Genomic DNA, 25,055 nt, shown 5'->3' with positions numbered 1-25,055 from the left:
TGGTGATAGCTGCACGACTCTGAATATACTGAAAAACCACTGAAAGTGTACTGACCTAATGAAGACAAGAAACCCGTGACCAATGTTATCATAGAACTATTCGTCTCTGAAGTTGTTAATAAAAAGGCTTTTTAACACGAAGCCACTAGCACAACAACAAAAGAGTACTTACCACTTCTATTTCCAGTAAGTTATTCTTATTTTCCAGTGTTCTCACACGACTAGTCGCTTCGTTCAGAGCACTGTCTAATTGGCCACATCTAAAAACCATAAATCAAAACTAAACAACTAAAGGACAAAAGCCTTTCCCTTAAAAGTATTATATAAATTTAAGTGATTCTCCAATATAGAACATATAATAAACTCCCCATTGTTCACTAAGACTCAGGATGCTATTTTAGTAAAATATATCCCAATGAACTGATATTACACAATTCAGAGAAAATAACAGGTTTCAAAACAATCATATGAAAAGATCCCAAAGAAATAGTAAGTACAAAGTTAGAAGAACATACATAAGTTAGCTTGACTTTAGTTATGAAAAAAAAAACTCTATATACACATATATCCTTAAATGTGCATAAAGACCTTTAGAAAGACGCAAAAAATTAACCTGGGATATGAGACTAGAGGTTGGGATAGAATCCTTCTATATTATTTCAAATTTAGCATGAATGTATTATTCTTAAAAAATAACAAAAGAGAAGAAGTCAGTTAACATTTTGACTCAATGTTTACTGATGTACTGTGAATAATAAAGGCTAACATTTATTTGGGACTGATGGTACACCAGGCTCTATGTTAAGCAATTTACATTTATCTTCACTGTCCTTTGAGTTAGGATTGTTAGTGCTCCCATTTTACAGATGAGAAAAGACAGCCAGAGAAGGTACGTTACTCGCCGAAGGTCACATAGGTTGTACGGAGTTGCACTGGGATTCTGGCTCCAGAGTTTATGCTACTAACCACTATGTATCGATGCTTCTTGGATATTAAGTAGTGATGAAATTAAATACTAATAAAATTGTTCTTGAAAGAAAGCTCACTTAAATAGTGAAGTCTCTGTGTGTTAACCATGTCTACTGTTTTCACTGATTCTGATATGCCAGAGACCATGTCCCCCGAGTGGCAACTATGTAACATAACAACCTGATACCAGAGCTGGCCTACCACGTAAGTGTCCTTGGCCCTATTACAGTACGGGTGGGATTCCCCACTTTGCAATTTTAAGTTTGGGAAAAAACAGGTGCGTGTGGGTATGCTGATTGCATAGCACTGGCTTTTGTCTTAGGCCAATGGTTCCTCCGGTTCTAAATGAATGCTACTTTCCAAGTTGTTCCTACTGTCCTCTATAACACATAGTTATATCTACAAGCCAGATCAAATCCTTTAGGGGAAGGAGGAGAAAATAACGTATTGCTATTGGTTTGTATGCTATTATTACACTTACCCAATATCCTTCTTTGCCATTATTAACAACTGTTACAATGCAGTCATTTTTAAAACCTTGACTTCCAATTTGCTCCACCTACACCCTGTTCCTCTGCTATCGGCGCTAGTAGGTTTGAGATATAAAAGTGCTTTAATTAGCTATCATTTACTGGTTGCCTTCTTTGGCCAGGGCTCATTAGATCTTGTACACTTCCTGTCCTCAGCCTCATGATGACATGGTCCATTGGTGGGCTCCTCTCAGGCTTCTGGTTTCCAGTTGAAAGCACCTGTGCTCATCTTTGCCTTCTTAAAAGACACAAGAGCCAACTTCCCCCGGCCTGCCATCTCCCCTGGCCTGCCATCTCCCCTGGCCTGCCATATCCCATTTCCTTTTTGTCCTAAAAATCCAAAACTTGGCTTTTTTCCTGGTTCTTTCAAAGTATTTCTCCCTGTCATTGCACCCCCATGCCTACTACCAAGGGCAAAATGCAAGCTGCAGAAACACTCAGGAACAAGGCAGCTCCGCTAATCGCCACAGCAACCAAAGACTATTCAGCATAAAGATAGTTTTCTTGTAATTCTGAAAGTTAAATTACTAAACTAGCCCAGACGATTTTAGTTCCCTCCTAATCTCTGTTAAAGGGACTTTGTTTTGGCCTTAGACAAGGACTTTCTGCTATCATGGAGACCCGCAGCAGTTTTCAATCTGTTCAAGTACCATTTAACTGTAAAGCATGGTGCAAGTACTTTGCTACTAACACTAGCTAAAGCATCAAACTGTGTAAACGGTTCTCTCTAAAATAGGTGTAAAGTCATCACTAATACGAGGCTTTCTTGAATGGGATAATTACCTCCACCGGGTCATGAAGTCTAGCTCAGGAGAACATGCACTATTTCTAAAGTTGCATGTGCGGGGGTATTAAAAAAGGCTGATAACCTGTCAGAGGGCATGAGTCCCAGACTTCATTAGAGCTAATCCTCCCGTAAATGACATTACCCTACATACACGAAATCTGTCCAACTCTTTCCGTGTTTTGCCTATATGAAACAAATGGCCACATGTCAGTTACTGGTGTATTGCAGGTGGCTGGTTCAAATAATTACTTAGCCAAACATCGTTCTGTGTTAAAATGTTCAAATCCAAAGTACATGTTTTCAAAGTGTCTTGTCACAATGTGCTATACTTTTGGGGAGATAACATATCCAGGCTGGAGGACCATCAACTTCACAGCTACATTTTAAGTTATACCTGTCTGCAAGAATTTGATTGGTTTTCTTCCACTCTTCAACTGCAGAAATCTCTTTTGCCTCCAGTTTCTGTTTCAAACTATTTATTTCTGATTCATAATAGGCTCGAAGATCCGCTATGTGTCGAGCATGCTTTTCTTTCAGGTTCTGCCTAATCCTGTCGGCGAGAGGAAAAAAACATTTGAGCAAGTACATCCAGCCTCTCAATCCGGTAAGACAAAACAAGAACACAATCATTCTCAAAAACAAAAATACAGCCACATTTCCCTTGCACACCCACAGAAAACATAATAGATTAATACACTGAAAGTTGACAACTAACAGTTTTTATTAAAAAGGGATTATTTTTTAAATGTTCTATTTTAAAAATGCTGTATCTCCTTTTTTAAATTTTAGATTTTGTACATCACTAAAGCTCAGTATAAGTCATTTTCCTCATTCAAGCAGACATAATAGAAAATTTATTAACATTACAAGCTATTCACTGAAATACATACTTAGACAATATCACAGGATCTTCCAAGGAAGTCAATGAAATGCATTCTGGGACACTGTTGGCTGTACCTGGAAGCTGGGACTGACTGATTGAGGCTGAAGTTACCATGACAGTGTTTTCTTCATCTACGGTGTTGACCGAGATATCGTTGCTGGTGATGGTATACACTGAAGGAAATGTGGAACTGGTCCTACTTTCATTTTGGAATGCATGATTTTTCCAGGAGTCCACTGGGGAAGCTTTCATGTTTGGGAATCCAAATAACTGAGAAGCAGTATTACTTGCTTGTGAAAATGGGTCTATGTCAGAGTGACTACACATACTAGGTTCTAGAACCGAGTCGGGTGAAAAGGAAATTCTGTCATCGAGTATATTCACAAAGCCATGTGATTGAATCCCTGACATCTGCTGATTTGGCTTTCTGTGTAATGTTGGGTCGAGAGTCAGTACCTAGAAATAAGCCAGACAACAGTGAGATTTCCTCCTTGTACTCAGCATTTGTTTTTAAGCAAGCAGGCTTTAGATCTCGGAGAGGAAAAAATGCTTAAGATAATAAAAGTTAGAGTCACAAATCTTTCATTTTCACTCAGCAGAATGCTGACGACTTTACCTCAGGTGGGTGATTTGGAGTGGAAGCAAAGGTGAGATTCCTCTCAGGTAACTGCTTGTTTTCCCTTTGTTTTTTATGATAAATATCCTTCAGTGACGGTAGCTTCATCTCATTACTAGTATTAGACTTAAAGATACGAAACAAAATTATTACTTAAATGGTATTACCAGCTATGAAAAAAACTTACTGATACCAAGATCAGCCCCATAAAAAGATCGTGAAACATTTTAAATAAAATTTGAGAATCTAGACAGTCAGATTTATAATCTAAGCTTAGAAGTCATTATCTATTATTATGAATCTCCATCAATGTTCCTATCCCCTAACAAGGAATACTAAGGGAATAATCTGAACCTAAATTATTTAGCAGCCTATGAGTAACTTCCAAAGGATAAAATCCTTGGTAGTTCCACTCAAAATAGGAACCCAGTTCTGAGGGAAGAAAAGGCTTCACAATGAATGACTGAAGCAGGATGAGGAGGGTTCTGGCAGGGTTGATTTCATGTGACTCAAAGGGACAGATGTCAGGAGATGGAGCTCCTCATCTATGAAAGATTTGACAGATAAAAAGAAAGCATTAAGGAAAAAGTTCCTCAATGAAAATAAGCCAGTAATTTAATTAGTAAAATAAGAAGATATGACTCTACTTCATTTCCAAAGCTTGAAATCAGGCCTTTCCGAGGCAAAATGTAGCCTAGAAATATAGCAAAGAGATTAAGGGATGAATGTCTAGGCTCCAAACATGGAGACACCAGGCCTAAATTACTTCCAGGTGGGGTTTATTGTAGGGCATGACCAGGGGTACCATTTAACCCTGGGCTCCAAATTGAAACTGGACATTTTCTTAAATGAGATTATAAATTCAACCAGAGACACTGAAAAAAGACATTCATCATAGAGTTTTAAACTTACAATTTTATGTCCCATTTCCAGCCCCTAGATAGGCTGAAGGGCACCATGAATTAACATTTTTTAATAAACCCTATAATTAACTTGTGAATAGGACAATTAATTGCATTTTGTGTCTGTGTGCATTAAAAATGACACCATTTCATTAATCCTGGTTTAGAATTTCATTTTTTAATATATCAAGAGCCGAAAGGCCCTTTACAAGCCATGAAGCTTAGGCCAAGTAGCAGCACTCTGTCCCTGGCCTACAGCCTGGGAAATCGTTGCCTCCTTGTCCGATGGCCTAGGTGAACAGTTGGAGTTACCCTATTTAGAGTTCACGGTGCCATTTTTCCACTACTTTCACGACGTCCTTTTCTTTTTATACTTTAACATCTTTGAAGTAAGGGTATATCACTTCCGGCCAAGTGGCGGTTGTGACGTATGGTCATCGCCTGCTTATAAGCAAATATCAAAGCCATCAAAATTGGCGAAATGGGCATCGACAGCTTAGAAGAAAATCCTAGCGACTACAGTGGAACCCCTGGAAACCAAAAATTTAAAGGAAGGATGGGCTAGACATGTTGAGCGATACTCCCCATGTGGGAGTCAAAAGTAGGCTAGTTCTACACAGCTACGAGGCCAGTCAAGAGCTCAGCACCAAGGCCTTCCATTCCTGCATGGATTTTTTTAAAGAAATGCTGAATCACCAATGCTCTTGGTGGCACAAAGGAATACAGCACGTGGAAAAACAAGAAGCCAAGTGAAAACAGAGAACCTGGGGGCCTCTGCACGTGAAGGGGTCTTAACCAATTTACTTCACTTGTGTTTTCTTTTTTAAGCAGGCATGAGAGTGATATGATAAAAAATTCACACTTTACTAAGTCTAAAGCTCTTTCTACAAGCATTAAGAAAAATATTCCAAGTGATAAGAAAGCACTATCTTAGTCTAACTGGCAAGATTTTACTCTCTTGGTAGAATATCAAATGGGAAATCTTAAAAACTGATGGCATCTTAGATTCAGCAAAATACAGTACTGTATTTATTTACTGACATTCAAAATCAAGTAACAAATACTGTGAGCCCTGTAATTACAGAGCTTTCGAAACCTTTCATAGTCCCGTTACAATCTCACTTCCCCCCTACTTCCTGTCTGTCCTTGTTGATCTGTCTCTCTTTTTCTGTTCCTTTGTGAAGTATAAAAAAACACTGGCTTCCATTTCTCTGTGGGTCTCATGTCTACAGTGCATTGCTTGTCCCCAGTGCCTCATCTGCCCATATGTGTCCCTCTCTCTTACATCTCCCTTGGTTATTTTAATCGTATCTCTCTCGTGGGCTAAACTGCATTCCCCTAAAAAGACATGTTGAAGTCCTGACCCCCCGTACCTGTGAATGTGACCTCATTTGGAAATAGGGTCTTTGCAGATGTAACCAAGTTAGGATGAGGTCACCCTGGATTAGGGTGGGCACTAATCCAATGACTGGTGTCTTTATAAAAAGAAAGGAATTTGGACACAGAGGCAGATGGAAGACGACCAGGTGAAGATGAAGGCAGAAACTGGAATTATGCTGCCACAACGCAAGAAATGCCAAGGATTGCAGACAGCCACGGGAAGCTGGGCAAGGCAAGGAAGGATTCTTCTCCAGAAACTTCAGAGAAAGGGTGGCCCTTCCAACACCTGATTTCTGACTTTCAGAACTGTCAGAAAATAAACTGCTGATGTTTTCAGTCACCTGGCTTGAGATACTTTGTTGTAACAGCCCTAGAAAACTAGTATACTCTCCTTCTCTCCAATCTTAATCCTCGGATCACCTGATCATAATACAGACGTCAAACATATATATCAACATACACACAGTCAACAGTTTTCTTTACTTTAAAATGAACAAAATGTATTATACTTAAATTGTCCATAAAGAGATCAGTGGGGAAAATAACAGCATGGAAAATCAATGCTGGGTCTGGGAAAAGGGGAAGAGGTGAAGAGCCGAGGACCTACTATAGATAAAATAGTACACACAAAGCCATCTCATTTAATTCCCACAGATCACCAACCAGGCTATTCTTAATTCCATTTTTAAATAGCTTTCCTGAGATCACATACTAATAAACGACAGAAAATTTTAAGACCCATGCTTTTTCTAGTTCATGAGAAGCTGAAGAACACAAAATTATAAAGAAATGGAGTACCTAACTACATCTATAAAACACAAGTATACGCGCACACACAGGTAACTCATTTTGAAATCACCTGGCCTGATGACGTATCTGCGGAAGGTGACGGCACAAACTTCTTCTCTAAGGCCTCAGGCAGAGAGTGATACATGTCCTTCTCCTCCAGTTTCCAGTAAGTCAGTCCTAATGCGCACAAACACCCAGAACAGGAAAGAGTGAGAAGAGAAAACAAAAGTGCTTTCTAGATTTAACTTATTCACCGAAATACAATTAAACATGGGAAATAACTCGGTTTTGGTTATCTGGTTATAGCAAGTTAAACTGTGATGAGAAAAGATTCTTATAAACGCCTCACCATTTAAGAGCTCCGACTTAAGGACCTAAACATTTAAAACAAATTTTCTTAAAAGTCAAGATCAATTAGTGCCATTTAAAATAAATTTTAAAATAGATAAAAATTTCTTTATGAATAGCACAGACTGATGAAGAATTAACAGACAGAATTCAATTAATTCAAATATTTCTTGAGCGTCTACTGCGCCAGGCAGGGGGCTATGAACAGTAAGTAAATCACAGAGCACATACGGCACGTCACGGGTTCTAAGTGCTGTGCTGGTAAAAGAAAGCAACAGCGTAAAGGAGATATACGCAGTGTGGGGAGGGTGCGGGAGGGCACTCTTTGAATAGAGTGGCCAGGGTTGGCTGTGAGAAGGTGTTAGAGGGAAGAGCGTTCTAAGCAGAGGGAACAGGCAATGCAAAACCCTACACCAAGAACCTGTCTGGCATATCTGAGCCTCCCTGCTCAAGTGGAGCAGAAGGTGAGGTCAAAGAGGTCATGGGCTGGATCCCGCTGGGCTCTGTGAGGACTCTGGCTATTCTTCTGAGGGGACAGAGAACCACTGCAGGGCTTTCAGCAGAGGAGTCTTTGCAGGATCCAACTTCTCTGACAAAAGCATCTTTTTTATGGCTACTGTGCTGAGGAGACTGCAGGACACAGGGGAAGCAGGGAGGCTGGTTAGGAACTTATGTCATCCAGGTGACAGAGAGGATGGTGACTCTATTAAAGTGGGAGCAGCGAAGGTGCTGAGAAGTGGCTGGATTCTGGACATAGGTGGAAGGCAAAGCCTTCTTCACATCCTGAGGAGTTGAATGTAGGGTGTGGGGGGAAAAAAGAGTAAGTGTAAAACCATTAAGACTACGATGAGATCACCCTGAAGCGCAGATAAAGAATGCCTCCTGGAGGGCCTGAATTTGCTAATTCCTTTTGGAGCTCCTGATAGTGCTGAAACGTTTTTTTATTTTTTTTAAATAATTCCGAAAGTACTTCTTCCTTCTACCTTGACAGAGCTTGTCACATAAAATTAAGACAAGGAAGTTGCCTCTAGCAGAAGAACACTGCATAACACATTCACAGACACTGCTCTTACATACTAGATATGATTATCACACGATAATGAGGCAGGCACACGAGTTGTTTAAAAAAAAAAATCTAAGTACTATACCTGTTCCTGAATCAGATATCCAAGAATTTGGACTTTCATCTGGTTTACTGAGGTAAAAAGCATGAGACTGTGTAGCAGCAGTGAAATCAGCCTACAAGAAAGAGAAATATGAGTTGACAGCTAAAAATCATTAGGCACAAATTGCTGACCAGGGGAATGAGAGCCAAGGCTTAAACCCAGGCATAGAGAAACCTTCAGAAGGTGCATGAAGGAGGAGGCCTGGCTTTCTCCATGGTGACATGAAAGTGAAGTGACAGGAATTGACAGTAAAGGGTTTTCTTGCCCTACATGACTTACGAAAGTTGATTTTGGTTCTCTGTGGAGCTGGAAGGAGAAAATTGGGGGCAGGCGTATTTAATGTGTTTAGAACTAAAGTTTATAATTTACCATCTCTTCCCAAAAGAAATTTGAGGTGCCTAGGATAAAAGTCATTTAGTATAAAAATGAATCTAAATATCACTAACATACAACTACATTACATACATCATTAACATACACCTACAATAAATCAACTGTGAAAACTGCAAATCAATAAGTAACCTGAAGTTTAACTAGTAGTCTATTTCTTATATACAAATTATCGGTTACTATGAGTTGTAATCAAGTCAACGGCAGTGAGGTTCCCAGAAAAGGCACAAGATGCTAACTTATCACCAATTCTAATAAAAATTCTGTGTGAAGCTCTCCTCACAATATCTATGGCACTGCCATAAGAAACCTTTGGTTCTGAACAGGGATACTGGAAAAGGCTATTTCTAGCAGAATTTTTCTCATCAGTTCCATCATTGTCAAACTTTTCCTTCCTGTTAAAAGTATTTAAGTTGACCAGACATACTGGACCAGTGGAGACTGAAGGACTCCCCAAGGCTCCTGCCCTGAGATACTCTTTAAATCTTGAATTTAAACAAGCCCAAGGTCACCTTTTAGCTAAATTACAGATTCTGTCGCAAAATAAAGAATATCACCCATTAGTACCGTGCTCCTTTAAAAAATCATCTATATGAGACCAAACAGTCATCAATTGCTTTAAAACAAAGATGAGAATGTAAGGGGTGGGGAAACAAGATTAATGGAAACAAAACCACCAGAATGGAAAATTGGGAATGTTCACACATCATGAAGAATGTAACCAATGCCATCAAAAAATTTGTGTAGAAATTGTTGAATGGGAACCTAAGCTGCTATGTCAACCTTCACCAAAAACAAAATAAAATATTACTTAAAAAAAAAATTAAGTTATATTTGTTTAAAATCCACCCATGGGAGTAAAAGCACACTGCAATAATAAATAATAAAACTCTACTACAAAAAAGGGAATTACGACCTCAGCCTTGTAAGGCAGCACTTCTTTTTAATCAGTAAGAAATTCCTGTCATCTTTTGTCTCTTCTAAAACCCCTGCTCAAATTCCATCAAGTCTCAGTACTGAAAGGACCAGGAAAGGGTGACTGGAGAAGACCAAGTCAAATAATGCCCAATAAGAGACTGCATCTTCTCCCCGATTCTAAGGTGAAAAATTCAATGCACTCAGCCAACACAGACACAGAGGACCAGAGGGGCACTTACCTTACAGAGCTGCTGCCTGCGTGCTCTTCTGAGCAAACAAGGTAGCCCCTGACGAACAGGTCCTGCTTTTAATGGAAAATAAAACTATGGTGCAGTGAAAAGCCCTTCTGAAATGTAACCCCTCTTAGCTAAAGAAGCTGGCCTCACACGAACACAAGGACCTTAATTAGTTTCAGCAACGGTCTGTTAGCCCATCTGAAAAACAACCACAAAGCCCTTCAGCTGGTGAAATGGTAAATTCAAATCTGTCAGACACAAAGGACCAAGGAAACAAAAGACTTGAGCTCTGGGAAATCCTTAGGCTGAACAATATACAATTTCAAGATGTATTTCCAAATAGCTATTGCCCAAAATAAACTACCGTTGTATAAAAGAAAATTGGATCAGAAGAAAACCCTGATATCTAGCATTGCCCGATTTAGAATGAAACTGAAAACAATGGGAGAAGAGATTAATAGGAAAATTCCAACTTTTGTGAAGCCATAAAATTTGGTTCGGATTTATACAGGGGAGAAATGCATTTCAGGTTGTCGTGTGTTTAATTCACCAGCCACCACTACCTCAAAATCAAAGCTCAGAAATATCAAAGGAATTTGATTTCCCCTAATGATTTAATACCAAATATATGATTCTTATATGATTCACCTCAAAGGAGAAAAAAAAAGGGGTGGGGAGGGGAGAAGAGGGGAACAAAACCTACCAGGAGAGGATCCAAGAAAACAGAAGGAAAGACTTGGAGGGAACTGTTCCCGCCTCCCAGCTTCTACCCTCCACCCCCCGGGGTGCCACGGGGCAGAAGACTCGCCTCCCCAGGGCATCTCTGGGACACTGCACCTGATCACTCGTGGGGGCCCTGATTCTCCACCGAATCGGAGAGAAAAGCTGGGCTGTACCAGCAGTTCCCAAACTCCTGTTGTTCTTGCCGCCATCCAGTGAGGTCCAACTCATGGGAACCCTAACTGTACAGAGTAGAACTGTGCTCCACAGGGTTCTCAAGGATGTGACCTTTTGGAAGCAGATCACCAGGCCTGTTTTCTGAGGTGCCTCTGGGTGGACGTGAGCCGCCAACCTTTCAGCTGGCAGTTGAGAGCTTAACCATTTGGGCCACCCTTCCCAAACTTTACTGCACCTGTGGAACTTTTAAAACTCCCAGCACACTGGGTCACACCTCTGCCAGAAGGAGTCAGAACTTCTGGGGTTGGCAGCCACGCATCTGTATGTGTTTAAAGACGCTCAGGTGACCCTAATGGGCAGTGAAGCTTGGGAACCACTGGGCTCTAGCAAACCTATGCTGAGTTACACTCACAAAAGACAACAAGAAAACCAGTGAATCCACTGAGTTACGTAACCACAAACTCTAAGTTTATCAAAGAGGAAAAATCTCCACAAAACAAAGTTTCAAGGACGGTAACAACAGTAGAAAAGAAACAACTATTGATGAAAGCATTCTCCCTTGATGCCAATCTATTCAAATGAAAAAAGCAGTCCTTACCCCAGTCTCCCTTAAGCTGTCATACCAAACAAGGATATGCGATCCTTGAATCCTTGATGGCATACAGGTTCCAAAGAGCAGAACTACCCACACAGCACAAAGGGGCTCTGCTAGGCCACAGAAGTTTCAAGTTCATGTAGCTTTCTTCACCTTCCATTTCTATCTCCTCAACACAAATGTGAAAAAGTTCAAAGAATGGTGAGATCAACCTTTTGCCGTCAAGCCGATTCCGACTCATAGTGGCCCCATACGACAGAGTAGAACTGCCCCACAGAGTTTCCAAGGCTGTAATCTTTAAGGAGGCAGACTGCCACATCTTTCTTCCACAGAGCGGATAGCAGGTTCGAACTGTCAACCTTTCTGTTAGCAGCCGAATGCTTTAACCACTGTGCCACCAGGGCTCCTTACGGTGAGATTAACCCACCCAGTGCCGTCAAGTCGATTCCGACTCATTAGGAAGGCTAAATAGCCACGGGTTGAAGACAGAAAAATTACAGAAAGAAAAGAAATAAATAGTGCCTTATGAAGGCTGAGGGACTATCTTCTTATGACCTCAATTCTCTATAGGTCTTTTTCATAGGATGACAGAGTGGCTGTGCTTCGGCTGATCACGACCTGGCCAATTTCTCAAGGTATCAAGTGTGCAGACAGACCTAATTTTGCAATTGCAATGTATTACACTAAACAGTGCTATTCTCTGGCAAGTCAGGCCAACAAAGGCTTTAATGATGTATTAAAACTTACTCCATACCTTTAACTCTTTAACAAAACTGCCAAGTTAGCAAGCAGGCCATATAGAATTTAACCATTTAATCTCTTACATTTATATTATAAATTCAGAACTGTCCAAATTTCAACATTTTAAAAATAAAACATCTTACTTAAAGTAAGGTACTACTTATTTCTTATAACTTAATAGTAACAGATATCATTTGAGGTGTTCTTTTAAAAATTAAATGAATTGCTCTCTGGATAAATGTAAACACTTGCAGTACAAACAGAAATAAGATCTTTACAAAATGGTTCATTTTCTAGAGTACTGTCTCCTCATTCATTTTGATTTCCAGCCTACTGAAGAACTAATACTCCACGACACGGTCAAGTTGATTCCAACTCATATCAACTCTATATGACAGCAGAATTGTCCCCTAGGGTTTCCTAGGCTGTAATCTTTACAGGAGCAGATCGCCAGGTCTTTTCTCCTGCAGAGTGGCAGAGTGGTTGATGGGTTCAAACTGCCGACCTTTGGGTTAACAGCCGAGCACTTAGGTGCCGCACCATCAGGGCTCCTTCTAAAGAACCAATACTTGCAGAACATCGTTATGTCCAATCCGTTCAGACATCAAAAGAAAGATCTGTCAACACACGAATTAACACTACAGAAGAAAGGGCTAAAAAAACAGATATGCTGATGAGTGTGCATTAACTCAACATGATGACACAGCCAAAGCAAGCCACATGAAGCGATTCATCACTTACTTTCTCAGTTCGCGGCTCCTTCGTTTCCTCACTTCCCTGCAGAGATTTTGCACATCCCTCTTCTACGTGTGCTCTCTTTGGTTGGTTCTGCTTCAACTTTTGTGCCCATGATGTTATAGATTTACTACTGAAAAAAAACAAAATTACGTCCTTCACACGTAATGCTAGGTATCAGTGGATCACACATAATGCTAAGTAAGTATAGTGAAAAGTGCTGAGTTTTATTCTAATAGTGAAAAGATGGATTTTTATTGAGTTATCTAAATTTCCTTTTTTTGAGTTCCTATAGGCCCTGGCGGCGAAGTGGTTAAGAGCTACGGCTGCTCACCAAAAGGTCACCAGTTCAAGCCCACCAGGCGCTCCTTGGTAACTCTATGGGGCAGTTCTATTCTGTCCTATAGGGTCACTAGGAGTCGAAATGACTCGACGGCAATGGGTTTGGTTTTTTGGTTCTCATAGGCAAAGTAAAAAGACTAACAGTGGTCAATAATATACATAGCTTGTAGCCATGGAATAGAAAAAAAATCACCATATTGGCCCTCTACAGGACTAAACCTATCTATAGGGAAAACCTATTTCTTGGCATCAACTAATAATTATACTTGTAAGTAGACCAGATGTGTGCTGCTATGGAGAAATACTTTACTTTACATGATATATTTCGGGAATATGAAACTGAAAAATTAGGGAAAACCACATAATTTTAAAAGATTATCTGCTTTTCAGACCATTCAGCCACAGTTTCCTTCACTAAAACGTATCCTGAGTCAACCAAAATGTCATTGAACATATAAAAACTCTCCTTATGGTAATTCTTATACACAAAAAAGTAACATAAAACTGAATATGCTTGTATATAATTTTTGGTTTCAAATTATACAAACACGTGTGACAAAATTCCACTATGAATACAGTCCTGAACTTTGACTTTTGGCACGTTTATAATGACTAGAAAACAAGAAAAGTATTCTTCTGGCATGGTCTCTCTCCCACTTTAAGAGTTTATAGTCTTGTAACAAATGGGAAAAAAAAGTCAAATGGCATTAGTATATGGTGGGCTTTGCTTATTTCAATTTTTCAAAGGCAGTAAGTAAATAAAAGGCTTCAGTTTTAACAGTAAAGCTGATAAATGTTCAAACACATCTCACTGCACTACAGTCCCACTAACCCCACTGCTGTCCAGTTGATTCCAACTCATAGCGACCCAAAAGAACAGAGGAGAATTGCCCCACAGGGTTTTAAAGGAGTGGCTGGTGGATTCGAACAGCTGACCTTTTTGGTTAACAGCTGAGCTCTTAACCACTGAGCCACCAGGGCTCCACAGTCCCACTAAAAGGAGCTTTATTTACTAGATTCTAAGTGTAATAAACAGGTAACATTCCTTTCAAATGACAGAGAAATTCTACTTACCTATTTGTTTTTCCACTATATACTTCAGAAATCTTATTTTTACCAAGAAAATTATGTTCAAATTCACCAGGGAAAACAGGAATATCATCCTTTGAAGATGCACTGAGCTCTTCCGTGGTCTGTATGTAAGAACTCTTATTTTTTGCCCTATCTACCAGTGAATCTGTCCGCACCACAGGTGCTACGTACTGTCCTTGAGAAACCTCTGTGTGTTCCATGAACTCTTTGGGGTCTTTCGATTTGTAGGTGTTTAATTCTGAGAGGCAGAAGGTGCCATATCCACTGCTCACTGAACTGCTCTCTCCACTGTAGTCTGGTTGGGATGGGAATGATTCCTGCTGCGTTTCCGGTTCTGCAGGCTTAGGTGAACTGAGGGCAGGTTCATCTCTCTCACTGTTCTCAGAGAAAAAACCCATGCGACTTTCTGAAGATATTTGTTTGCTTGGAGAACTATCATAGGGAGCCCAGGAAGCATTACTGGTCTGTAGCTTCACTAAGTTTTTGATCTCCTCTTGTATACGCTGAAAATGAAAGGTTACAGATTGGGTAAGAAAGTATACGAAATATCACATATTTATAAATGTCATAAAAATACAGTTTAAAAACAGGATTGAATGTTACTCAAAAATACAAATACTTGTACACCAATGTTCATTGCAGCACTGCTCACAATAGCCAAAAGGTGGAAACAACCCAAGGGCCCATCAAAAGATGAATAGATAAACAAAATGTGGCATAAACACACAATGGAATATTACTCAGCCCTAAAATGAAAAGAAGCGCTGATACGTGCTCTCACATGGATGGACCCTGAAAACGTGCTGAGTGAAATACGTCAGACACAAAATGATAAACACTGCATGATCCACTTATGCGAAATATCTAGAACAAGCCAATGCATATACAGCACCATTTATTAGTGGTTATCAGAGGTGGGTAAGAGGGGGCAGTGAGGAATTGTTGCTTACGGGGCACCGAGTTTCTGTGAAGGGTGAGGGAATAATCTGGAAATAGCGGTGATGGTTTCACAACATGGTAATGTAATTAACCAATTGCTGTCGAGTTGATTTCGACTCATAACGACCCTGTAGGACAGAGTAGAACGGCCCCCTAGAGTTTCTAACGAGTGCCTGGTGGATTCAAACTGCTGACCTTTTGGATAGCAGCCATAGCTCTTAGCCACTACGCCACCAGCGTTTCCATAAATGTAGTTAACGTCACAGAGTTGTACACATAAAAATGGTTGAAGCTGTGTGATGGTTAAGGTTGTGTGTCAACTTGGTTGGGCCATGATTCTCAGTGGTTTGGCAATCATATGATGTTGTGATCACCTCCATGATGGGATCTGCTGTGATTAACCATTGAAAGGGAATTTCCTTGGGTGTGTGGCCTGCATTGAATATAAGTGGACATTCTCGCAAGGCTCGTGGGCTTTTGCTTGCTCTGAATCCTGCAGCTGGCTCCTGTTCATTTGACCTCCAGTTCTCGGAACTTGTGCTAGCAGCTTACCTGCGGTCTTCCCTGCCAACCTTGGGATTCGTCAATCTTTGCAGCCTGTGAGCAAGAGTCCTGCTCTCTGACCTGCCGACCTTGGGTTCACCAGCCCCTGTGGTTACGTGAATCAGGAGAAGCCTTCCTCCTGACCCACGGACTTGGGATGTTCCACTCTCTACAACTGCATGAGCCATTTTCTTGATATAAATCTCTCTCTATAAATACATATATATCTACACGCTTTACTGGTTTTGCTTCTCTAGGGAACCCAGACTAAGACATTTGGTACCAGGAGTGGTTCCAGAGAAACAAAACTCTAAGGATGAATTTTCTAAATTGGTTCTCAAGTCTGGTTAGTCTTAAAGATGTTGATAAATCTGCTTCAAGCAGTAAAGAAGGTAATGCGAAACCATGGCGTGAGGTGGCAATACAAATACACAAGTATCACCACCAAGAGATCAAGCACTGGTGAAAGGCGAGGCTCTGGGTGATCACATGTTTGATATCTTTCTATAATTTTGTCATAATGAGGAGTATAAGGAAGCTGGTTGGTCGGTCCTACTTTCACTAAACAAACTGATGAAAGAAAGAGATGAGCTCAGGGCTTCAGAGTCAAAGCTCAAGGGCCACATAAACAACCTCAAAGCTTCCACTCGTGCCTTGAAGGAAAGCCTCATTTCCTGTACTAACAGAGCTGATACTGCCAAAAGCCAAACCCAGAGTCTTAGCGTAAGAACGGCTGAATTACAATGCCAACTCAACTGCCAATCTCGAAAGGTATCTGAAGTTAAAAGTGAGTGCATCGATTGGGAAGAAATGGGATCCTGAAACTTGGAATGGGGACCTCATAACACCAAGAAACAAGAGCCAGGAGAAAAGCATGTCCTTTGGACCTGGGGTCCCTGCACTGAGAAGCTCCTTGACCAGGAAAGACTGAGGACAAAGACTTCCCCCAGAGCTGACAGAGATAGCAAGCCTTTCTCTGGAGCTGGCACCCTGAATTTGGACTTCCAGCCTCCTCAACCCTGAGAAAATAAAGTTCTTTCTGCCAAAGCCATCCACTTGTGGTATTTCTGTCATAGCAGCACTAGATAACTAAGACAAACAGCAGGGCCACATGAACCAGAGACTACATCATCCTGAGACCAGAAGAACTAGATGGTGCCTGGCTACAACCGATGACTGCCCTGACAGGGGACACAACAGAGAACCCTTGAGGGAGCAGGAGAGCAGTGGGATGCAGACCCCGAATTCTCAGAAGACCAGACTTAATGGTCTGACTGAGACTGGAAGGACCCCAGTGGTCATGGCCCCCAGACCTTCTGTTGGCCCAGGACAGGAACCATTCCCAAAGCCAACTCTTCAGACATGGATGGGACTGGACAATGGATTGGAGAGGGATGCTGGTGAGGAGTGAGCTTCTTGGATCAGGTGGACACTTGAGACTACGTTGGCATCTCCTGCCTGGAGGGGTGATGAGAGGGTTAGAAGCTGGCGAAATGGATACAAAAAGAGAGAGTGGAGGGAGAGAGCGGGCCGTCTCATTAGGGGGAGAGTAATTGGGAGTATGTAGCAAGGTGTATATGGGTTTTTGTGGAAGAGACTGACTTGATTTGTAAACTTTCACTTAAAGCACAATAAAAATTATTTAAAAAAAAAAAAGAGCAAATGTTCTAGTATATATATTTTACCACAATAAAAAAACTTTTAAATATGAAAAAAAATTCTATTTAACAATCAAACCAAAAGGTAATTAATTGTATCATACCTTTAAATGTTACTTTCAAGATAATGAGCATGTTTTATCTTTAGTTTATAAACAAAACTGGTATAAAGTATTAATTGGTTTTTCTGCAAACCTTAAAAAAATGGTGGGGCAAAAAGCTTAATGAAAAAACAATAACTTACTTGAATTTGGTTGTGGAACTGTTCCTGCTGGGCAACTATCTGCTCCTGGCATTGTTTTTCCACCAAACTGAAAAGTTGTAACCACCTGGTCTATTAAATTATAAAACATTGCAGTCAAAAATTCAAAATTTTAAGATAATATTTCACAGAAAAATTCCTCCAATGGGTAAAGGCCTTTTTTAACATGCAAAGTCTATAAGTCTAATTAAACATGGAGTCCTGGTGGCGCAGTGGTTAGGAGCTCAGCTGCTAACCAAAAGGTCAACAATTCGAATCCACCAGCTGCTCCTTGGAAACCCTATGGGGCACTTCAGCTCTGTCCTATAGGGTTGATACGAGTTGGAATCAACTCAACGGCAATGCGTTACAAGTTAAACATAGTTATAAAAATGTATTTATTGCAAAAAATACAAGAACCTAAGCATTGAGCACCCCTTCCTTACGTAGCCTGTGATCCTGAAGGTCCAGTAAATCCTGTTTTTCGAATGGTCTCTTCACTGGAAAACATCTGCTATCATTTCTGATTAAACAACCAGTAGCTGCTCTTAAGATGTGTCTTTCGTTCTTCCTCTTTTTCTCGTAACAGTTAACGATTTCTTAAACATTGACATGTACCCAGAAAAAGAATTCCACATCCTAAAGCAACAATGAAAATCTGACCCCTAATTATGTGTTCTCTAGCTAAAAAACCTGCTCTTTTAGTCAGATATTACACTGTTTTAAAGCACAGCAGAGCTGAAAAAGGAAAGAAAAAACCACTCTGAACATCTGCGGGACTGGCCCTCAGTTCCTTCACAGCCCATTTCTGGTCCTGGTTCTCCCCGACTCCCAGGAGCAGTCCGCATTCTGAGGGCTATAGTTAGACTACGCCAAAACAAAAACACAGCAAGGAGGATGGCTACATTCAGTTTCAAGACTGGGACTCTCTGTAATAGACTGCATGCAATGATGCACAGCAGCGGTAAGTAGCCATCATGAAAACCAGCTTCCGGTTCAAGCCTTTCAATGTCTACTTCTAAACACCGCTTCCAGGGCCCTGCACGACCCACATCATGCACACATTCCAGCTCCACCGTGTCCCTCTCTCTTCCCCTGGCCTCTTTGTGTTACCTGAACATGTCAAAACCGTCCTCTACCTCAAAAGCTCCACACCTGCAGTATCCTCAACCCTGCTCCTAACATGGCTAGCTTCCTCCCATCCTGCAATTTCAGCTTAAGGGGCCCCTTCCCAAACCCTAACATCTTCCCTTTCTCCCATGATCCTGTTTATAAATGCTCTCGTGTGGTGTGTTGTCTGTCTCCCAGCCTGCCCCCCTCCTTCGCCAGCACCTAGGACACAGTGCCAAGAAGAGAACAAATAAACTGCGAAAGTTTTGGTTGGCGGTTCAAATTGGCAGTTCAAATCCATACGTTTTTAAAATTGGCCTGAACAGGAGTTCTACAGGCTAGCCTAGTAAAAATCTCTTGGGTCCCAGGTTTGACCCCAAGCTCTGTGCTAATAACCTGTGCAATCCCAAACGAATACACTTAACTTCCTTGTGCCTCGCTTTCCTGGTTTATAAAATGGGAGATAATAACATCTCATTGGTGACTAGGAGAACTCAATTTCAAATTTAAATATGATACAGGTAAAGTAGAGGTCTCAATGAATATGGAAACGCATTTTGGAACTTGGTGAAGCCATGATGTCACAAATATGGGGGGGTGGGTACTACCGTCATTTAGTGGGCAGTGCCCAGAGATGCAAATCACAGGACAGCCCCCCACAAGGAAGAACTGTCCTGTGTCCATTTTATATTACAAAAACAATTTATAACTTGCAGTTTCATATCACAAACTATCCAGGAATGCAACTACCAAGATCTCACTTGGCTTCAGAACTTTACCAAACATTGGTCAACATTTCAGAAAACCATGTCACCCATGGCAGTGCTGCTCCTGGTACTTGGATCATTAACATGACACATCTTTACCAGTGTGTTTGTAGCTGTGCATGCATACTGAGTCTACATGTATATAAAATCCAGACTTCACTGTATGTCTTCCAGTGTAGAAGTGCCCAAGCATTTATATACCGAAATACTATTATAAGTTTCGTTCCTCTTTATATCACAGTTAAGAAACATATATAAGACACGGTATAGATCTAAGTGGGTTAAAGCGATTGACTGCTAACCAAAAGGTCAGTGGTTCGAAACCACCAGGGACTTCATGGGAGAAAGATGTGGAAGTCTGCTTCCATAGGGACTTAAAGCCTTGGACACCCTATGCGGTCACTATGAGTCGGAATCAACTCGATGGCAGTGGGTTTTTGCTTTGGATATGATAAGGTTTAGTGCCACTGACAAAAACTGCACAGTACACTGTCCGGCAAACAGATGCTCACTAAATCGAAGACACTGTGGTAATAATTATTATTATCATATAACCTTTACTTATTATAATCAGAGAAGCCCTGGTGGTAGAGTGGTTAAGAGCTTGGCTGCTAACCAAAAGGGTCGGCAGTTCGAATCCACCAGCCACTCCTTGGAAACTCTATGGGACAGTTCTACTCTGTCCTGTAGGGTAGCCGTGAGTTGGAATCAACTCAACAGCAAGTGTGTTTTAATCAGAAGTACCAAACAGATAAAATGCTAAAGTAACCAGTTGAAACAAATTCGTTAATGCTTTTTAAAAATCTTAGTGAATTAAGTCAGACATAAAGGGACACAGATTGTACAATTCCGTTTATATGAAACATCTAGAACAGGCAAATACATAGAGACCCAAGACCAGTGTTTATCAGTGGTTACCAAGGGCTGGGGGAGGAGGGGATGGAGAGCTGTTGATTAAGGGGTACTGAGTTTCTGTTACGGGTGATGAAAAACTTTCAGAAATGGATAGTGGTGATGGAAGTGTAACACTGTGAATGCAATTAATGTCACTGAAGTATACACTTAAAAATGGCTAAACTGGCAAATTTTGTATGCATATTTTACCCCAGTAAAATTTTTAAAGTTTCTGACAATCACAGAAATATTAACAACAGCAAGTATTTAAGAATGTATTAAGGTATTTCTATTAAAGTGTTAAAAGGTAGAATCTTACCCAATTAAATCAAATTATGTAACCTTCCTTCCCAAACTGATGTAGTAATAAAACTTAGGACAGCCAGAAGAGAGGTCTTATTACAAAGGAACCCCAGAGAAATCAGATCATCTTCAGAGCTCTTACAGCTCAAACTGTGAAAGGTTTTGTGTTTTGTGTTAAAAATGTAGACTCCCACTCCACTGCTATCAAGTCAATTCCGACTCATGGCGACCCTACAGGACAGAGTAGAACTGCCCCATAGGGCTTCTAAGGCTGTGATCTTTACAGAAGCAGACTGCCACATCTTTCTCCCATAGAGCAGGTGGTGGTTTTAAACCGCCAAATTTTCGATTAGTAGCCTAGTGCTTTAACCATTGCACCACCAGGGCTCCTTGGTAATGTATACTGTTGTTATAGGTGCCGTTGAGTCGATTCTGACTCATAGCAACCCTAAGCACAACAGGGCGAAATACTGCCTGGTCCTGGGCCATCCTCACAATCGTTGCCATGTTTGAGCTCACGCAAGTTGCAGCCACTGTGTGGATTCATCTCAGAGAGGGTCTTATGCTCTTTTGCTAACCCTGTACTTTACCAAGCATGATGTTCTTCTCCAAGGCCTGGTCTCTCCTGATAACATGTCCAAAGTATGTGAGAAAAATCTCACCATCCTCACTTCCAAGGAGCACTGTGGTTGTACTTCTTCTAAGATAGACTTGTTCACTCTTCTAGCAGTGCATGGTATATACGATTTCTTCATCAACACCATAATTCAAAGGCATCAATTCTTCTTCCGTCTTCCTTATTCATTGTCCAGCTTTCCCATGCATATGAGGCAATTAAAAATACCATGGCTTGGGTCAGGCACACCTTAGTCCTCGAAGTGCTAACTTTGCTTTTCAACATTTTAAAGAGGTCTTTTGCAGCAGATTTGCCCAACGCAATACATCGTTTGATTTCCTGATGCTGCTTCCATGGGCACTGATTGTGGAGCCAAGTGAAATGAAATCCTTGACATCTTCAATATTTTTTCCATTTACCATGATGCTGCTTGTTGGTCAAGTTGTGAGGATTTTTCTTTTCCTTATGTTGAGGTGTAATGCATACTGAAGGCTGTAGTCTTTGATCTTCAACAATAACTGCTTCAAGTCTTTTTCGCTTTCAGCAAGCAAGGGTGTGTCATCTGTATATTGCAGGTTGTTAATGATGTCTCCCTCTAATCCTGATGCCATGTTCTTCTTCATGTAGTCCAGCTTCTCAGATTATGTGCTCAGCATACAGACAGAATAAGTATGGTGAAAGGATACTGCCCTTACACACACCGTTCCTGATTTTAAACCACACAGTATGCCCTTCTGCTGCTCGAATGACCGCCTCTTGGTCTATGTACAAGTTCCACATAAGCACAATTAAGTGTTGTGGAATTCCATTCCTTGCAATGTTATCCATAATTTGTTATGATCCATACAGCTGAATGCCTTTGTAAAGCCAATAAAACACAGGTAAACATCTTTCTGGTATTCTCTGCTTTCAGCCAAGATCCATCTGACATCAGCAATGATTTTCCTCATCCCACGTCCACTTCTGAATCCAGCTGAATTTCTGGCAGCTCCCTGAGCTTCCAGACTAAGACAGACTGGGAAGAAGGACCTGGCGGACTACTTCTGAAAAAACTGGCCAGTGTAAACCTTATGAATAGCAGCAGAGCACTGTCTGATATAGTGCCAGAAGATGGGCCCCTCAGGTTAGAAGGCACTCGAAATACGACTGGGGAAGAGCTGCCTCCTCAAAGTAGAGTTGGCCTTAATGACATGGATGGAGTCAAGCTTTCAGGACCTTAATTTGCTGATGTGGCACAACTCAAAATGAGAAGAAACAGCTGCAAATATCCATTAATAATCAGAACATGGAATGTATGGAGTATGAATCTAGGAAAATTAGAAATCATCAAAAATAAAATGAAACATATAAAGATAGAAATCCTAGCTGAAATGGATTGGTACTGGCCATTTAGATCAGACAATCATATGGCCTACTCTGCCGGTAATGACAAATTGAAGTGGAATGCGTATCGCATTCATCAACAAAAGAGTATTTCAAGAGCTATCCTGAACTACAACACTGTCAGTGACAGGATAATATCTATATGCCTACAAGGAAGACCAGTAAACAGGGCTTTAATTCAAACTGACACACTAACCACTAATGCCAAAGATGAGGAAATTAAAGATTTTTACCAAATTCTGCAGCCCCAAATTGATCAAACGTACAATCGAAATGCATTGATAATTACTAGTGATTGGAATGAGAAACTTGGAAACAAAGAAGAAGGATCAGTATTTGGAAAACAGGGCCTTGGTGACAGAAAGGACATCAGAGATCACATGATAGAATTTTCTAAGACCAACGACTTATTCATTGCAAATACCTTTTTTCAACAACATCAACAGCAACTATACATGTGGACCCTGCCAGATGGAATACACAGAAATCTAACTACATCTGTGGAAAGAGGCGATGGAGAAGTTCAATATCATCAGTCAGAACAAGGTCAGGGGCCGACTGCAGAACAGGCCATCAACTGCTAATATGCAAATTCAAGCTGAAGCTGAAGAAAATTTAAACAAATCTGTGAGACCCAAAATATGACCTTCTGTATATTCCATCTGAATTTAGACACCATCTCAAGAACAGATTTGACACATTGAACACTAATGACCAAAGACCAGGTGAGTTTTGGGATGACATCAAGGACATCATATAAGAAAGCCAAAGGTCATTGGAAAGACAGGAAAGAAAGTAAATACCAAAATGGATGTCAGCAGGGACTCTGAAACTTGCTCTTGAGCATAGAGTAGCTACAGCAAAAGGAAGAAAAGATGAAGTAAAAGACCTGAACAGAAGACTTCAAAGGGCAGCTGGAGAAGACAAAGTAAAGAATTACAATAAAATGTGCAAAGACCTGGAGTTAGAAAAACAAAAGAAAACAACACGTTTGGCATTTCTCAAGCTGAAAGAACTGAAAAAAAATTCAAGCCTTGAGTTGCAATTTTTAAGGATTCTATGGACTACAGCTGCTAACCAAGAGGTCAGCAGTTCAAATCTACCAGGTGCACCTTGGAAACTCTATGGGGCAGTTCTACTCTGTCCTATAGGGTCGCTATGAGTCAAAATCAACTCGACAGCAGTGGGTTTGGTTTGGTTTGGTATGGGCAAAATATTGAATGAGGCAGGAACTATCAAAAGAAGATGGAAGGAATACACAGAGTCACCGTACCAAAAAGAACTGATAAGATTTTCAAGCATTTCGAGCGGTAGCATTTGGTCAAGAACTAATGGTATAGAAGGAAGAAGTCCAAGCTGCACTGAAGGCAGTGGTGAAAAACAAGGATTCAGGAATTGACGGGAATACCAATCGAGATGTTTCAACAAATGAATGCAGAGCTGGAGGTGCTCACTTGTCTGTGCCAAGAAATTGGGAGACAGTTACCTGGCTAAATGACTGGAAGGGATCCATATTTGTGCCTATTCCAAAGAAAAGTGATTCAACAGAATGTGGAAATTACTGAACAATACAATTAGTGCAGACTAGGCCCTTAGAAATCAGAACGAATGTTAGGATTCCAAAAGAGAGATGAAAACATGAAATTCAGGTTAAAAAGTTAGGAATACATTCCTATGATCCTTAAAACACACCCCCTCATTATTTCTAAAACACTACATTAAAATACCAGAGGATTTTTTTTTGTTTTCATACGCTACAAAAACACGCTAAATAAATTCAAAAAATTTTACTGAATAGGCCAGAAGTACGCTTCATAGAAAGGACCCCTGGTGGCACAATGGTTAAGCAGTTGGTGGCTAACTGAAAGGTTGGTGGCTGGATCCTACCAGCCGCTCCTTGGAAGAATGATGTGGCAGCCTGCTTCCATAAAGATTTACAGCTTTGGAAACCCTATGGGGCAGCTCTACTCTGTCCTATAGGGTCACTGTAAGTCAAAATCGACTCAACGGCAATGTGTTTTTTTTTTTTTTTTATGTTTCATATTCTGTCAAAGAAGAAATATCTTAAGCAGCTCTTCACTGAATAATCAATTACATGTCCACGTTACAAAAATTAGTTAATTACTAAATATAATAAGTATAACGATCCATTACACCACAGGGAAAGGACAAATGTAAAAAAGAGGTTCAAGTATTACAAGGTTTAACAATCTGGTTGGTATTCTGTCTTAAAACATTCTGTATCTTAAATTCATGAATGTATTCTGATTCTAAGATGCTGATTT

At 40.6% G+C, this 25,055-nt stretch overlaps 1 protein-coding gene across 14 annotated transcripts in view; it reads right to left on the bottom strand.

The window, feature by feature from the left end:
• MPHOSPH9 (M-phase phosphoprotein 9) overlaps positions 1 to 25,055 on the bottom strand; it is a 57,182-nt gene that overhangs the window by 25,798 nt on the left and 6,329 nt on the right. For 10 of the 14 annotated variants that reach the window (XR_010318550.1, XM_010599823.3, XM_023539219.2 and 7 more), the window contains 9 exons: positions 17,701 to 17,790; positions 14,299 to 14,819; positions 12,889 to 13,015; positions 8,353 to 8,443; positions 6,927 to 7,033; positions 3,786 to 3,911; positions 3,177 to 3,625; positions 2,681 to 2,836; positions 173 to 260 (listed from right to left, as the gene is read on the bottom strand). Coding sequence is in view for 13 of the 14 variants with exons in the window: in XM_010599823.3 (XP_010598125.2) it covers positions 173 to 260; positions 2,681 to 2,836; positions 3,177 to 3,625; positions 3,786 to 3,911; positions 6,927 to 7,033; positions 8,353 to 8,443; positions 12,889 to 13,015; positions 14,299 to 14,819; positions 17,701 to 17,790 (1,755 nt within the window). In the remaining variant the exon portion in view is untranslated. The remainder of the gene's footprint in view (positions 1 to 172; positions 261 to 2,680; positions 2,837 to 3,176; positions 3,626 to 3,785; positions 3,912 to 6,926; positions 7,034 to 8,352; positions 8,444 to 12,888; positions 13,016 to 14,298; positions 14,820 to 17,700; positions 17,791 to 25,055) is intronic. The other 4 variants (XM_023539221.2, XM_023539216.2, XM_023539215.2 and 1 more) reach the window with 3 other exon arrangements.

This window comes from Loxodonta africana, chromosome 19 (assembly GCF_030014295.1).
Source record: "Loxodonta africana isolate mLoxAfr1 chromosome 19, mLoxAfr1.hap2, whole genome shotgun sequence".
NCBI classification, from domain to species: domain Eukaryota; kingdom Metazoa; phylum Chordata; class Mammalia; order Proboscidea; family Elephantidae; genus Loxodonta; species Loxodonta africana.
The sequence above is the reverse complement of the archived record's forward strand: the minus strand, read 5'-3'. Positions and strand labels throughout refer to the sequence as shown.